Source organism: Chiloscyllium punctatum, chromosome 21 (assembly GCF_047496795.1).
Source record: "Chiloscyllium punctatum isolate Juve2018m chromosome 21, sChiPun1.3, whole genome shotgun sequence".
In the NCBI taxonomy this organism is placed as follows: Eukaryota; Metazoa; Chordata; class Chondrichthyes; order Orectolobiformes; family Hemiscylliidae; genus Chiloscyllium; species Chiloscyllium punctatum.
In genome coordinates, this window is record NC_092759.1 from 5,847,574 (window position 1) to 5,863,057 (window position 15,484).

The following is a 15,484-nucleotide window of genomic DNA, read 5'->3' on the forward strand; positions in this document are numbered from 1 at the left end:
ACTCCTTCCCTTCTTGTCCCTCTCAGGGCTAGATTCCTCGTTCACCTCGTCACAATTACTGCAACCTGAGAACCGTTCCTTTCTGCAACCAGTGTGGTAAAACGCCAAACTCTGTAACTGTTTGAAACTTGTGTCACATGAAGACAGTGTGGTTCAAAAGCAGATTAACACACTTGCCTTCCTTGCTCAGATCTTTGAGATCAGGGTTGGAATGACACATTGAGTTTGGATAGGACATGAATGAGGCCACATTTGGACTGCTGTGTCCTGTTCTGGTCTCTCTGCTGTCGAAAGGGTACTATTAAAGCTGGAGAGGGTTCAGAAAAGATTTACCAGGATATTACTGGGACTGGAGGAATTGCGTTGTAAGGAAAGGCTGGGATATTTTTCACTGGAAAGTGTCGGAGGCTGAGGGGTGACGTTGTAGAGGTTTATAAAATCATGAGGGATATAGATAAGGTGAATGGTCAAGGTCTTTTCCCTAGGGTTGTGGGGGGGGGGGTGGCGGAGTTCAAATCTAGGGAGCATATTTTTAAGGTGAGAGGGGAAAGATATAAAAATGACATAAGGGGTAATGTTTTTACACAGAGGGTGGTTTGTGTGTGGAATGAACTTCCTGAGGAAGTGTTGGATGCGGGTACAGTTACAAGGTTTAAAGACATTTGGATAAGTACATCAATAGGAAAGGTTTAGAGGGATAGGGTCAAACGTAAGCAAGTGGGACGAGTTTAGTTTGGGATAATGGTGGGCATGGACTGGTTGGAGCATAGGGTCTGTTTCCCTGCTGGATGACTCTATCTAGGATCACAACGATTTATACTTCTGCAGTTAACGGTGACTGCCCAGTGAATCCTAACAACGGCCACTACGCCTCAGAAAGTGCCTCACATTGGCCACAACATGATTTGAGATCTTAGATTAGTTTCCCTACAGTGTGGAAACAGGCCCTTCGGCCCAACCAGTCCACACCAACCCTCTGTAGAGCCACCCACCCAGACCCATGCCCCTACATTTCCCTCTGACTAATGCACCTAACACTATGGGTAATTTAGCATGGCCAATTCACCGTAACCTGCACACCTTTGGACTGTGGGATGAACCCAGAGGAAACCCACGCAGACACAGGGAGAATGCGCAAACTCCGCACAGACTGTTGCCTGAGGCGGGAATTGAACCCGGGTCCCTGGTGCTGTGAGGCAGCAGTGCTAACCACTGAGCCACCGCGCATTCTGAGGACGAATATAGAAATCCAAGTTCCTCCATTTGTTTATGAACCCATACCACTTTTCAAATGTTCCTTTTCATGAATAATCCCTTTCCAACTTCTGGATTGGTTTCTGTGCCTTTTTTGAGAGGGTGTTCCCTGCCCGTTCATCCTGCTCCACCATTGAGTGCAATCAAGTCAATCCCTTGTCACCCAAAGATCTGCCAAACTCATCCATCCAGAAGTTTCAAGACCCAAACTCCCCGCCCTTCTCCAGAAGCGGATTCCTCACTTGAATGACCCTCTGAGAGATAGAAGAGTCCCCCTCATCGTTGTTTCGATGGCAAGACCTCTTCTTAAAGCACACCCATTCGTTTTGATCTCCTCTTGGTATCCATCCAAACTACTCCCCTCAAGATCCAACCCGTTCAACCAGAGGGATATTACCCTGGTTTGTGACAAACCTCCCCTTGGAATTTAAACCTTTGTAAACAGGGATCTGGTGAATCCACAACACAATTTATTTTCAGAAACGTAGGAACTGGGAGCAGGAATTGACCCAGTGAGTGCAAGATTGAACACTTCCACAAAACGTGCCTTTGTTAGCTTTCATCATCTCGATTCTTTGACCTTCTTTGCTCCCGGGAATACATGTTGAGTCTGCATCGTTTCACAATACATTACCGGGGAGGTCCCATCCCCTCCACAAGACCGAGACCTCCTTGGTGGGGGGATGGGGTGTGTGTGAGACCTGGAAATGAATCCAGGTGGGGTTGGAAGGCGGGGAGGTGCCAGGGTTCACTGCTGTGGACTTACATGTCCTGAGAGACAGTTGCTGCTGTAGAAATCCTGGTCTCTAAATCCTTGCCGATAGTCACTGGGGTCAAGATAGATCAGAACACCAGTCGCTCCATACTGCTCAGCTGAGGCTACCTGTGAACACCAACAATCATAGAGACGTACAGCATGGAAACCAAACCCTTCAGCCCAACTCATCCATGCCAACCAGATACCCCAACCCAATCTAGTCCCATTTGCCAGTGTTTGGCAAGGTGGCACAGTGAGGTAAAAACAATGACTGCAGATGCTGGAAACCAGATTCTGGATTAGTGGTGCTGGAAGAGCACAGCAGTTCAGGCAGCATCCTGATGAAGGGCTTTTGCCCGAAACGTCGATTTCGAAGCTACTTGGATGCTGCCTGAACTGCTGTGCTCTTCCAGCACCACTAATCCAGAAGGTAGCACAGTGGTTAGCACTGCTGCCTCACAGCGCTAGAGACCCGGGTTCAATTCCTGCCTCAGGCGACTGACTGTGTGGAGTTTGCACATTCTCCCCGTGTCTGCGTGGGTTTCCTCCGGGTGCTCCGGTTTCCTGCCACAGTCCCAAAAAATGTGCAGGTCAGGTGGGTTGGCCATGTTAAATTGCCCGTAGTGTTAGGTGCAGGGGTAAATGTAGGGGAATGGGTCTGGGTGGGTTGCACTTCAGCGGGGCGGTGTGGACTTGTTGGGCCGAAGGGCCTGTTTCCACACTAAGTAATCTAATCTAATCAAACCCTTCCTATTCATGTCCCCATCCACCTTTTAAATGTTGCATTGTACCAGCATCTACCACTTCCTCTGGCAGCTCATTCCATACACGCACCACCCTCTGTGTGAAAATGTTGCCCCTTAGGTTTCTTTTATATTGATTAGATTACTTACCGTGTGGAAACAGGCCCTTCGGCCCAACAAGTCCACACCGACCCTCCGAAGAGCAACCCACCCAGACCCATTCTCCTACATTTACCCCTTCACCTAACACTACGGGCAATTTAGCATGGCCAATTCACCCTAACCTGCACATCTTTTGACAGTGGGAGGAAACCGGAGCACCAGGAGGAAACCCACGCAGACACGGGGAGAATGTGCAAACTCCACACAGACAATTGCCCAAGGCTGGCATTGAACCTGGGACCCTGGTGCTGTGAGGCAGCAGCACTAACCACTGAGCCACTGTGCCATTTCACATCATCTTTCCTATAGCAGGGAGGCTGGAATTACGTGTGGCTTAACCAATGTCCCAGACAGATGGAACATGACGTCCCAACTCTTATACTCAATGCACTAACCAATGAAGGGAAGCATAACAAAAGCCTTCTTCAGAACCCTATCAGGTCACCTTACAGCAGGAATTACTCTCCCAAGACAGGGACAGCACAGGGTTAGAGACAGGGTAAAGCTCCCTCTACACTGTCCCCATCAAACACTCCCAGGAACAGGGACAGCACGGGGTTAGATACAGGGTAAAATACGAAGACAGTGTTATTATGTTGTCTGTCCTGTCTATCAACCAGGTGACAATCCTGGTCCTGAGGAAGGGGGTTATTTGATTGATGTGCGCGGGGTCAGTGATGGGCTGGATCAGCTCAGACAGAGCAGGGGCCTGCGTACAGTCTCTCACTCCAGCCTCTCGTGTGGTCTGAACTCAAGCCTGAGGCCTTCACCAGGCTTCCTCACTCGTTCCACCTTCGAGCAAACTCATCTAGAAAAAAATGTAGACCATCACCTTGAGAGATCCGCAGGGAATATCCTGCTGGAACACACACATAAGCAACAGAGACCAATCGGCCCATCAGGTCTGCTCCCCCAACAAGTGTGACTGGCACCCCCTTCCATGCCCATTCTCCGTTTCCATTCGTTTTTGGATGTAATCATCTTAAAGCCTTCAGTAAGTTTGATTGGACCAACCTTCTCAGCAAAGCTAATGCGGCCGACCCGGAGAATGACAATGTTGCCTTGGACAGCGACATTATGCTTCTTCAGTGTCTCAAAGTCCTCATTTCTCCCATAGTAACCATAGACCAATCCTCCCTGCAAAATCACAAAAACAGGCCTGATCATTTACTGTCTCTGAACATCATCAAAGTATCACAGGGTTACAGACAGAGTACAGCTCACTCTATGCTGTTAAACAGAAAGGAAAGCTCCCTCTGCACTCTCTCCACCATCAAACACTCCCAGGACAGGGGCAGCATGGGGTTAGATACAGGGTAAAGCTCCCTCTACACTGTCCCCCCATCAAACACTCCCAGGACAGGGGCAGCATGGGGTTAGATACAGAGTAAAGCTGCCTCTGCACCTCTCCCCCATCAAACACTCCCAGGACAGGGGCAGCATGGGGTTAGATACAGAGTAAAGCTGCCTCTGCACCTCTCCCCCATCAAACACTCCCAGGACAGGGGCAGCATGGGGTTAGATACAGAGTAAAGCTGCCTCTGCACCTCTCCCCCATCAAACACTCCCAGGACAGGGGCAGCATGGGGTTAGATACAGAGTAAAGCTGCCTCTGCACCTCTCCCCCATCAAACACTCCCAGGACAGGGGCAGCACAGGGTTAGATACAGAGTAAAGCTCCCTCTGCACCTCTCCCCCATCAAACACTCCCACGACAGGGGCAGCATGGGGTTAGATACAGAGTAAAGCTCCCTCTACACTGTCCCCCATCAAACACTCCCAGGACAGGGGCAGCATGGGGTTAGATACAGAGTAAAGCTCCGTCTACACTGTCCCCATCAAACACTCCCAGGACAGGGGCAGCATGGGGCTAGATACAGAGTAAAGCTCCCTCTACACTGTCCCCCCATCAAACACTCCCAGGACAGGGGCAGCATGATGTTAGATACAGAGTAAAGCTTCCTCTACACTGTCCCCCATCAAACACTCCCAGGACAGGGGCAGCATGATGTTAGATACAGGGTAAAGCTCCCTCTACAGTGTCCCCCATCAAACACTCCCAGGACAGGGGCAGCATGATGTTAGATACAGAGTAAAGCTTCCTCTACACTGTCCCCCATCAAACACTCCCAGGACAGGGGCAGCATGGGGTTAGATACAGAGTAAAGCTCCCTCTACACTGTCCCCCATCAAACACTCCCAGGACAGGGGCAGCATGGGGTTAGATACAGGGTAAAGCTCCCTCTACACTGTCCCCATCAAACACTCCCAGGACAGGGACAGCATGGGGTTAGATACAGAGTAAAGCTCACTCTACACTGTCCCCTATCAAACACTTCCAGGACAGGGACAGCATGGGGTTAGATACAGGGTAAAGCTCCCTCTACACTGTCCCCATCAAACACTCCCAGGACAGGGACAGCATGGGGTTAGATACAGAGTAAAGCTCCCTCTACACTGTCCCCATCAAACACTCCCAGGACAGGGACAGCACGGGGTTAGATACAGAGTAAAGCTCCCTCTACACTGTCCCCCATCAAACACTCCCAGGACAGGGACAGCATGGGGTTAGATACAGGGTAAAGCTCCCTCTACACTGTCCCCATCAAACACTCCCAGGACAGGGGCAGCACGGGGTGATACAGAGTAAAGCTCCCTCCACACTGTCCCCCATCAAACACTCCCAGGACAGGGGCAGCATGATGTTAGATACAGGGTAAAGCTCCCTCTACACAGTCCCCCCCATCAAACACTCCCAGGACAGGGACAGCACGGGGTTAGATACAGAGTAAAGCTTCCTCTACACTGTCCCCATCAAACACTCCCAGGACAGGGACAGCACGGGGTTAGATACAGAGTAAAGCTCCCTCTACACTGTCCCCCATCAAACACTCCCAGGACAGGGGCAGCATGGGGTTAGATACAGGGTAAAGCTCCCTCTACACAGTCCCCCCCATCAAACACTCCCAGGACAGGGGCAGCATGGGGTTAGATACAAGGTAAAGCTTCCTCTACAGTGTCCCCCCCATCAAACACTCCCAGGGACAGGGGCAGCACAGGGTTAGATACAGAGTAAAGCTTCCTCTACGCAGTCGCCCCATCAAACACTCCCAGGGACAGGGGCAGCATGGGGTTAGATACAGGGTAAAGCTTCCTCTACACTGTCCTCCATCAAACACTCCCAGGACAAGGACAACATGTGGTCAGATACAGAGTAAAGCTCCATCTACACTGTCCCCCATCAAACATTCCCAGGGACAGCACAGGGTTAGATACAGAGTAAAGCTACCTCTACACTGTCCCCCATCAAACACTCCCAGGACAGGGACAGCACGGGGTTAGATACAGAGTAAAGCTCCCTCTACACTGTCCCCATCAAACATTCCCAGGGACAGGGACAGCACAGGGTTAGATACAGAGTAAAGCTCCCTCTACACTGTCCCCATCAAACATTCCCAGGGACAGGGACAGCACGGGGTTAGATACAGAGTAAAGCTCTCTCTACACTGTCCCCAATCAAACACTCCCAGGACAGGGACAGCGCAGGGTTAGATACAGAGTAAAGCTCCCTCTACACTGTCCTCCATCAAACACTCCCAGGACAAGGACAACATGTGGTCAGATACAGAGTAAAGCCCCCTCTACACTGTCCCCATCAAACATTCCCAGGGACAGCACAGGGTTAGATACAGAGTAAAGCTCCCTCTGCACTGTCCCCCCCATCAAACACTCCCAGGGACAGGGACTGCACGGGGTTAGATACAGAGTGAAGCTTCCTCTATACTGTCCACCATCAAACATTCCCAGGGACAGGGACAGCACCGCGTTAGACACAGAGTAAAGCTTCCTCTACACTGTCCCCATCAAACATTCCCAGGGACAGGGACAGCACGGGGTTAGATACAGAGTAAAGCTCTCTCTACACTGTCCCCCATCAAACACTCCCAGGACAGGGACAGCACGGGGTTAGATACAGAGTAAAGCTTTCTCTACACTGTCCCCCATCAAACACTCCCAGGGACAGGGACAGCACGGGGTTAGATACAGAGTAAAGCTCCCTCTACACTGTCCCCATCAAACATTCCCAGGGACAGCACAGGGTTAGATACAGAGTAAAGCTCTCTCTACACTGTTCCCCCATCAAACACTTCCAGGGACAGCATGGGGTTAGATACAGAGTAAAGCTCTCTCTACACTGTCCCCCCATCAAACATTCCCAGGGACAGGGACAGCACCGGGTTAGATACAGAGTAAAGCTCTCTCTACACTGTTCCCCCATCAAACATTCCCAGGGACAGGGACAGCACAGGGTTAGATACAGAGTAAAGCTTCCTCTGCACTGTCCCCCATCAAACATTCCCAGGGACAGGGACAGCACAGGGTTAGATACAGAGTAAAGCTCCCTCTACACTGTCCCCCATCAAACACTCCCAGGGACAGGGACAGCACGGGGTTAGATATAGAGTAAAGCTCCTTCTACACTGTCCCCATCAAACACTCCCAGGGACAGGGACAGCACAGGGTTAGATACAGAGTAAAGCTCACTCTACACTGTCCCCCATCAAACACTCCCAGGGACAGGGACAGCACTGGGTTAGATACAGAGTAAAGCTCCCTCTGCACTGTACCCCCCCCATCAAACACTCCCAGGGACAGGGACAACACAGAGTTAGATACAGAGTAAAGCTCCCTCTATAGTGACCCCCCATCCCAGGACAGGGACTGCACGGGGGTTTGAAAATAAATTAAAGAATTAAACACGAAGCTGCAATTGGAGGTTTTTTTCCATCTAGTGGAGGTGATTGGTTAATGTGGATTACCCATGTTAATGCCCACAACACTCACCGAAACCACTCCGTTTGGACTGTAGGCAAAATACGCATTATTGTCAAGGTGCACCTTCTCCAGAATTGTGCCATTTTCATTGGTCACCCACAGGTAGTTTGGAGAAGAGCTACGTTTGGGAAGAGGGCAAACATTCAGTCACCTTGTGAAGCTCAAAGTTGTACCACTCCAGTGCACCCTCAACTGGCCTCAGTTATGGACATTGCTCATTAAGAAATATTTAAAGGCAAAAAAGATGGTGCAGAAAAATATTTGGGAGAATGGCACAGTGGTGAGGAGTGTGTGTGTGTGTGTGTGTATCTGTGTTTGTGTCTGTATGTGTGTGAGGGTCTGTGAGTGTGTGTGAATGTGAGTCTGTGTGAGTGTCTGTGCGTGTGTGTGTGTGTGTGTGTATCTGTGTTTGTGTCTGTGTGTGTGTGAGGGTCTGTGAGTGTGTGTGAATGTGAGTCTGTGTGAGTGTCTGTGCGTGTGTGAGTGTGTGCCTGTTTGTACGTGTGTGTGTGTGTATGCCTGTGTGTGTGTGCGTGCCTGTGTGTGCGCGTGTGTCTGAGTCTATGTGTGTGTGTGTGTCTGTGTGTGTGTCTGTCTGTTTCTGTGTGAGGGTATGTCTGCCAGAGTATCTGTATGTGTTTGTGTGTGTCTGTGTAAGTGAGAGTGTATGTGTGTTTATGAGTGTGTGTGTCTGTGTGAGGGTGTGCATGTGTCTGATTGTTTGTGTGAGTCTGTTCTGCATGTGTCTCTATGTTTGTAAGTGTGAGTATGTGTGTGCACCTGTATGTGTGTGCATGTGTTTCACGATACGTCTGTCTGTGTGTATGTTTGTTTCACAGTATATGTGTGAGGGAAACTGTCTGGGAGGGAGTGGGGTGAGGGATCAGAGTGTCACAATGACAGTGGTGAGATATAGCAGAGCGATACAATGGGGTATATCAGAGTGTGTCATACTGAGGGGTATGGGGTATATCAGAGTGTGTTACAGTGAGGGGTGTGGGGTATATCAGAGAGTGTTACAGTGAGGGGTGTGGGGTATATCAGAGAGTGTTACAGTGAGGGGTGTGGGGTATATCAGAGTGTGTTACAGTGAGGGGTGTGGAGTATATCAGAGTGTGTTACAGTGAGGGGTGTGGGGTATATCAGAGAGTGTTACAGTGAGGGGTGTGGAGTATATCAGAGTGTGTTACAGTGAGGGGTGTGGGGTATATCAGAGTGTTACAGTGAGGGGTGTGGGGTATATCAGAGAGTGTTACAGTGAGGGGTGTGGAGTATATCAGAGAGTGTTACAGTGAGGGGTGTGGAGTATATCAGGGAGTGTTACAGTGAGGGGTGTGGGGTATATCAGAGAGTGTTACAGTGAGGGGTGTGGGGTATATCAGGGGTGTGGGGTATATCAGGGAGTGTTACAGTAAGGGGTGTGGGGTATATCAGAGAGTGTTACAGTGAGGGGCGTGGAGTATATCAGAGAGTGTTACAGTGAGGGGTGTGGGGTATATCAGGGAGTGTTACAGTGAGGGGTGTGGGGTATATCAGAGAGTGTTACAGTGAGGGGTGTGGGGTATATCAGAGAGTGTTACAGTGAGGGGTGTGTGGTATATCAGGGAGTGTTACAGTGAGGGGTGTGGGGTATATCAGAGAGTGTTACAGTGAGGGGTGTGGGGTAATTCAGAGTGTTACAGTGAGGGGTGTGGGGTATATCAGAGAGTGTTACAGTGAGGGGTGTGGGGTATATCAGAGTGTGTTACAGTGAGGGGTGTGGGGTATATCAGAGAGTGTTACAGTGAGGGGTGTGGGGTATATCAGAGTGTGTTACAGTGAGGGGTGTGGGGTATATCAGAGAGTGTTACAGTGAGGGGTGTGGGGTATATCAGATTACAACAGGATCTGGACCAGATGGGCCAATGGGCTGAGAAGTGGCAAATGGAGTTTAATTCAGATAAATGTGAGGTGCTTCATTTTGGGAAAGCAAATCTGAGCAGGACTTATACACTTAATGGTAAGGTCTTGGAGTGCAGGTTCATAGCTCCTTGAAAGTGGAGTCAAAGGTAGATAGGATAGTGAAGAAGGTATGCTTTCCTTTATTGGTCAGAGTATTGAGTACAGGAGTTGGGAGTTCATGTCGCGGCTGTGCAGGACATTGGTTAGGCCACTGTTGGAATATTGCGTGCAATTCCGGTCTCCTTCCTATCGGAAAGATGTTGTGAAACTTGACATGGTTCAGAAAAGATTTACAAGGATGTTGCCAGGATTGGAGGATTTGAGCTACAGGGAGAGGCTGAACAGGCTGGGGCTATTTTCCCTGGAGCGTCGGAGGCTGAGGGGTGACCTTATAGAGGTTTACAAAATTATGAGGGGAATGGATAGAGTAAATAGACAAAGTCTTTTCCCTGGAGTGGGGGAGTCCAGAACTAGAGGGTATAGGTTTAGGGTGAGAGGGGAAAGATATAAAAGGGACCTAAAGGGCAATGTTTTCACACAAGGTGGTGGGTGTATGGAATGAGCTGCCAGAGGAAGTGGTGGAGGCTGGTACAATTACAATATTTAAGAGGCATCTGGATGGGTACATGAATAGGAAGGGTTTGGAGGGATATGGGCCGGGTGCTGGCAGGTGGGACTAGATTGGGTTGGGATATCTGGTTGGCATGGATGGGTTGGACCGAAGGGTCTGTTTCCATGTGTACATCTCTATGACTCTTATGAGTGAGGGGTGTGGGGTATATCAGAGTGTTACAGTGAGGGGTGTGGGGTATATCAGAGAGTGTTACAGTGAGGGGTGTGGGGTATATCAGAGTGTTACAGTGAGGGGTGTGGGGTATATCAGAGAGTGTTACAGTGAGGGGTGTGGGGTATATCAGAGTGTCACAGTGAGGGGTGTGGGGTATATCAGAGGGTGTTACAGTGAGGGGGGTGGGGTATATCAGAGAGTGTTACAGTGAGAGGTGTGGGGTATATCAGAGAGTGTCACAGTGAGGGGTGTGGGGTGTATCAGAGAGTGTTACAGTGTGGGGTGTGGGGTATATCAGAGAGTGTTACAGTGAGGGGTGTGGGGTATATCAGAGAGTGTTACAGTGAAGGGGTGTGGGGTATATCAGAGAGTGTTACAGTGAGGGGTGTGGGGTGTATCAGAGAGTGTTACAGTGAGGGGTCTGGGGTATATCAGAGAGTGTTACAGTGAGGGGTGTGGGGTATATCAGAGAGTGTTACAGTGAGGGGTGTGGGGTATATCAGAGAGTGTTACAGTGAGGGGTGTGGGGTATATCAGAGAGTGTTACAGTGAGGGGTGTGGGGTATATCAGAGTGTCACAGTAAGGGGTGTGGGGTATATCAGGGAGTGTTACAGTGAGGGGTGTGGGGTATATCAGAGTGTTACAGTGAGGGGTGTGGGGTATATCAGAGAGTGTTACAGTGAGGGGTGTGGGGTATATCAGAGAGTGTTACAGTGAGGGGTGTGGGGTATATCAGAGAGTGTTACAGTGAGGGGTATATCAGAGAGTGTTACAGTGAGGGGTGTGGGGTATATTAGAGAGTGTTACAGTGAGGGGTGTGGGGTATATCAGAGAGTGTTACAGTGAGGGGTGTGGGGTATATTAGAGAGTGTTACAGTGAGGGGTGTAGGGTATATTAGAGAGTGTTACAGTGAGGGGTGTGGGGTATATTAGAGAGTGTTACAGTGAGGGGTGTGGGGTATATTAGAGAGTGTTACAGTGAGGGGTGTGGGGTATATTAGAGAGTGTTACAGTGAGGGGTGTGGGGTATATTAGAGAGTGTTACAGTGAGGGGTGTGGGGTATATTAGAGAGTGTTACAGTGAGGGGTGTGGGGTATATCAGAGTGTGTTACAGTGAGGGGGTGGGTGTTACAGTGAGGAGTGTTACAGTGAGCGGGGGGGGGGGGGGGTTGTCACAGTGATGACGGGTGTCACAGTGAGGGGCTCTCTCCACCCTGACCCCTGTACAGACCTGTCTGGAAATGGTAGTGAGACATAGTGAGAGTCTGCCCAGACATGATGGAGGTTGAAGCTCTTGAATTTGTTGTGAATGGTGGTGGTGAGTTCATGGAGCCGCGAGGAGCCAGAAGGGTGTGGTTCTTCACTCATCATCCTGCAAAGATGAAAGAGATTTCACTCCCGTTAGGCTGAGCTCTGTAATGTCCTGCTGGGAATAGGACTCATCCTGAAATCTGGCAGGAATAACAGAGGCAAAATGTTGGCAGTACGTCCAATTCAACAGAAGACAAGGTAGAAACTGATGAAAGTCTGCTAAAAATATGAACGTAAACTATCAAGCAACAGTTTAGCATGGCCAATCCACCCTAACCTGTACATCCCTGGGCACTATGGGTAATTTAGCACGGCCAATCCACCCTAAACTGCACATCCCTGGGCACTATGGGTAATTTAGCACGGCCAATCCACCCTAACCTGTACATCCCTGGGCACTATGGGTAATTTAGCACGGCCAATCCACCCTAACCTTCACATCCCTGGACACTATGGGTAATTTAGCATGGCCAATCCACCCTAACCTACACATCCCTGGGCACTATGGGTAATTTAGCACAGCCAATCCACCCTAACCTACACATCCCTGGACACTATGGGTAATTTAGCATGGCCAATCCACCCTAACCTACACATTTCTGGACACTACGGGTAATTTAGCACGGCCAATCCACCCTAACCTGCACATCCCTGGGCACTGTGGGTAATTTAGCATGGCCAATCCACCCTAACGTACACATCCCTGGACACTACAAGACAATTTAGCACGGCCAATCCACCCTAACCTGCACATCCCTGGACTCTATGGGTAATTTAGCACGGCCAATCCACCCTAACCTGCACATCCCTGGGCACTATGGAGTAATTTAGCACGGCCAATCCACCCTAACCTACACATCCCTGGGCACTATGGGACAATACAGCATGGCCAATCCACCCTAACGTACACATCCCTGGACACTACAGGACAATTTAGCATGGCCAATCCACCCTAACCTACACATCTCTGAACACTATGGGACAATTTAGCATAGCCAATCCACCCTAACCTGCACATCCCTGGACTCCATGGGTAATTTAGCACGGCCAATCCACCCTAACCTGCACATCCCTGGGCACTATGGGTAATTTAGCACGGCCAATCCACCCTAACCTGCACATCCCTGGACTCTATGGGTAATTTAGCATGGCCAATCCACCCTAACCTGCACATCCCTGGGCACTATGGGTTATTTAGCATGGCCAATCCACCCTAACCTGCACATTCCTGGGCACTATGGGTAATTTAGCATGGCCAATTCACCGTAACCTGCACATCTTTGGAGTGTGGGAGGAAACCGGAGCACCCGGAGGAAATCCACACAGACACGGGGAGAATGTGCAAACTCCACACAGTCAGTCACCCGAGGCTGGAATTGAACCCAGTGTGAGGTAGCAGTGCGAACCATTGAGCCACCCTGTTGCGTTTGAGCACAGACAGTCAAAGACCTGTTGCCTGCTCCTTTCTTCTGAGTAATCCCTCATCAAAGTTTGTGAGCTGTTATCCCAGTGGAAGGCTCCATTATCAATGGTGGAGGGATCCGAGAGGAGAAAGTGAAATCTGCAGTACTGTCTCCAGGTAACTGACTTCAGTCAGCCATAACTGATCCAGATTAGATTAGATTCCCTACCATGTGGAAACAGGCCCTCTGGCCCAACCAGTCCACACCGACCCTCCAAAGAGTAACCCACCCAGACCCATTTCCCTCTGACTAATATAGCAGTCTGCCCATCCCTGGACTCTATAGGACAACCTCCCATGGCCAACTCACCCTGACCTGCACGTCTTTGGAGTGTGGGAGGAAACCGGAGCACCCGGAGAAAACCCATGCAGACACGGGGAGAATGTGCAAACTCCACACAGACAGTTACCTGAGGTGGGAATTGAACACATATCCCTAGTGTTGTGAGGCAGCAGTGCTAACCACTGAGCCACCATGCTGCCATTAGGTAAGAAATACAAACAAAACACTAGGCTGGAATCGAATCTGGGTCTCTGGTGCTGTGCGGCAGCAGTGTTAACCACTGAGCCCTTAATTGACCTCAACCATAACTGATTGAGATAACTGTCTTTGGCCAGCTGAAACCTGTCCAGAAACGATCCAAACTCTTATGTCAGTACCTTCTGTTGGAAGTAACTTCAGCAAGAGTCCAACTGTCTGGACAATCTGTCAGTGTTTTTTTATTATTAATGAATTTCACCGTAACTTGGCCAAAGTATTTTCCAGATAAAACCCTGTGGAATTGGTATCATTTCCCCGGTTTCTGAGCTCGTGTTTTTGAAGAGAGTTATACCTGTTTGCGCAGTTTAAACCAATTGTCGATCATGTTTTTGCATCAACTAGATCTTTATTTGCTGTCTGAAGGGGCTAGCTATATAGCTCCCCATACTGTAGCTAGCCACGGTCTGCCGCATTTGGCAATACTATTCCATTCAAACTCTGTCGTGGCCAGTGGTGGACTACAGCAGGGGATGGAATCAATTCACCCTGCCCTGTGTTGGCTGGAGCTGGGCGTCTTCCTGGATCAGTTATGGCTGGGTGAGTCAACTTCTCTGGAGACAAGTGCTGCAGATTTCACCTTCTCCTCTCGAGCCCCCCCTCCACAAGTTGGATCAGGCCTTCCGCTCGCAAAATTTGATGAGAGACGTTTCAGGTTAAAAAAAAGGTTACAGGCATAAGGTTATCCCTCTGTTTATATTCAAGTGCAATTGCTCGGTGACACCCACAAACACTCTGCGATGTAATATTCGGTAACAGAGAGGTGACAGACCCAACCTGATGTGGTCGATGATGTTCCGTTGATTGATGTATTTCGTGAGCATTGCCAAGAGGTCTCCCCAGTGCAGGACAGGATCCGGGTCAGTGACTGTGTTTATGTCTCGCTGATAGTCACACTCGCTGCTCACCATGGTACTTGTGCTATCTAGGCCAACCTCTTCACAGGCCTTGCAGGATCTCCGGGAGCTGGCGTAGCCAATTATAAAGGCTGGGGAGGCAATCAAACCAAAAAGCAGGTCACAGAATATCCCACTCATATCAGAAAGTGATGTTGGAGATGTGGAATCGAGCAGAGAACATAGAACAATACAGCGCAGTACAGGCTCTTCGGCCCTCGATGTTGTGCCGCCCTGTTATACTAACCTGAAGCCCATCCCACCAGAGAGTGCTGGAGGAACTCAGCAGGGTCTGGTCTTTAACGCTCTGAGTTCCCAAAGTGAACCCTCTTCAGAACTGACCAAGAGTCACTAATCTCAACTCTTGCTCTCCCCGCCCACTCACCATTTCCCATCATTCCTTTCTGTCTTCAATACTCCCAGCCGCCTGCCCCTTCGACACCCCACCCGTGTCCCCTGGCCAACCTCTCTGTCTCAGACTTGCCGAGTGCTCCAGTGAAGCTCAGCGCAAGCTGGAAGAGTAGCATCTCACTTTCTGTGGGAGAGGATCTGACTTGGGGCCTACCCACAGCATGGCCACACAGAACACAGAAAATCAAAGCCTGTCCAAACCAGACAAGAAACACCCAGAATGCCTCAGCATTGACCAAACAGGCTGACAAGGGAAACCAAGACATGGACCATTGTCAGTCACAGACCAGGGAATACACTTACCAAGGTATGAGCTTCCTGGACATGATAAACACAGTTACCTTAGGGCAGTCTCAGTCCCCAGTGATACCAGAGCCACACAGA

At 49.9% G+C, this 15,484-nt stretch overlaps 1 protein-coding gene across 1 annotated transcript in view; it reads right to left on the reverse strand.

Moving 5' to 3' along the window:
- Positions 1–15,484, reverse strand: part of LOC140492435 (transferrin receptor protein 2-like) — a 65,657-nt gene that overhangs the window by 27,836 nt on the left and 22,337 nt on the right. Inside the window, 5 exon segments of the mRNA XM_072591326.1 lie at positions 2,021–2,137; positions 3,931–4,053; positions 7,762–7,870; positions 11,714–11,854; positions 14,571–14,781. Of these exon segments, the coding sequence (XP_072447427.1) occupies positions 2,021–2,137; positions 3,931–4,053; positions 7,762–7,870; positions 11,714–11,854; positions 14,571–14,781 (701 nt within the window).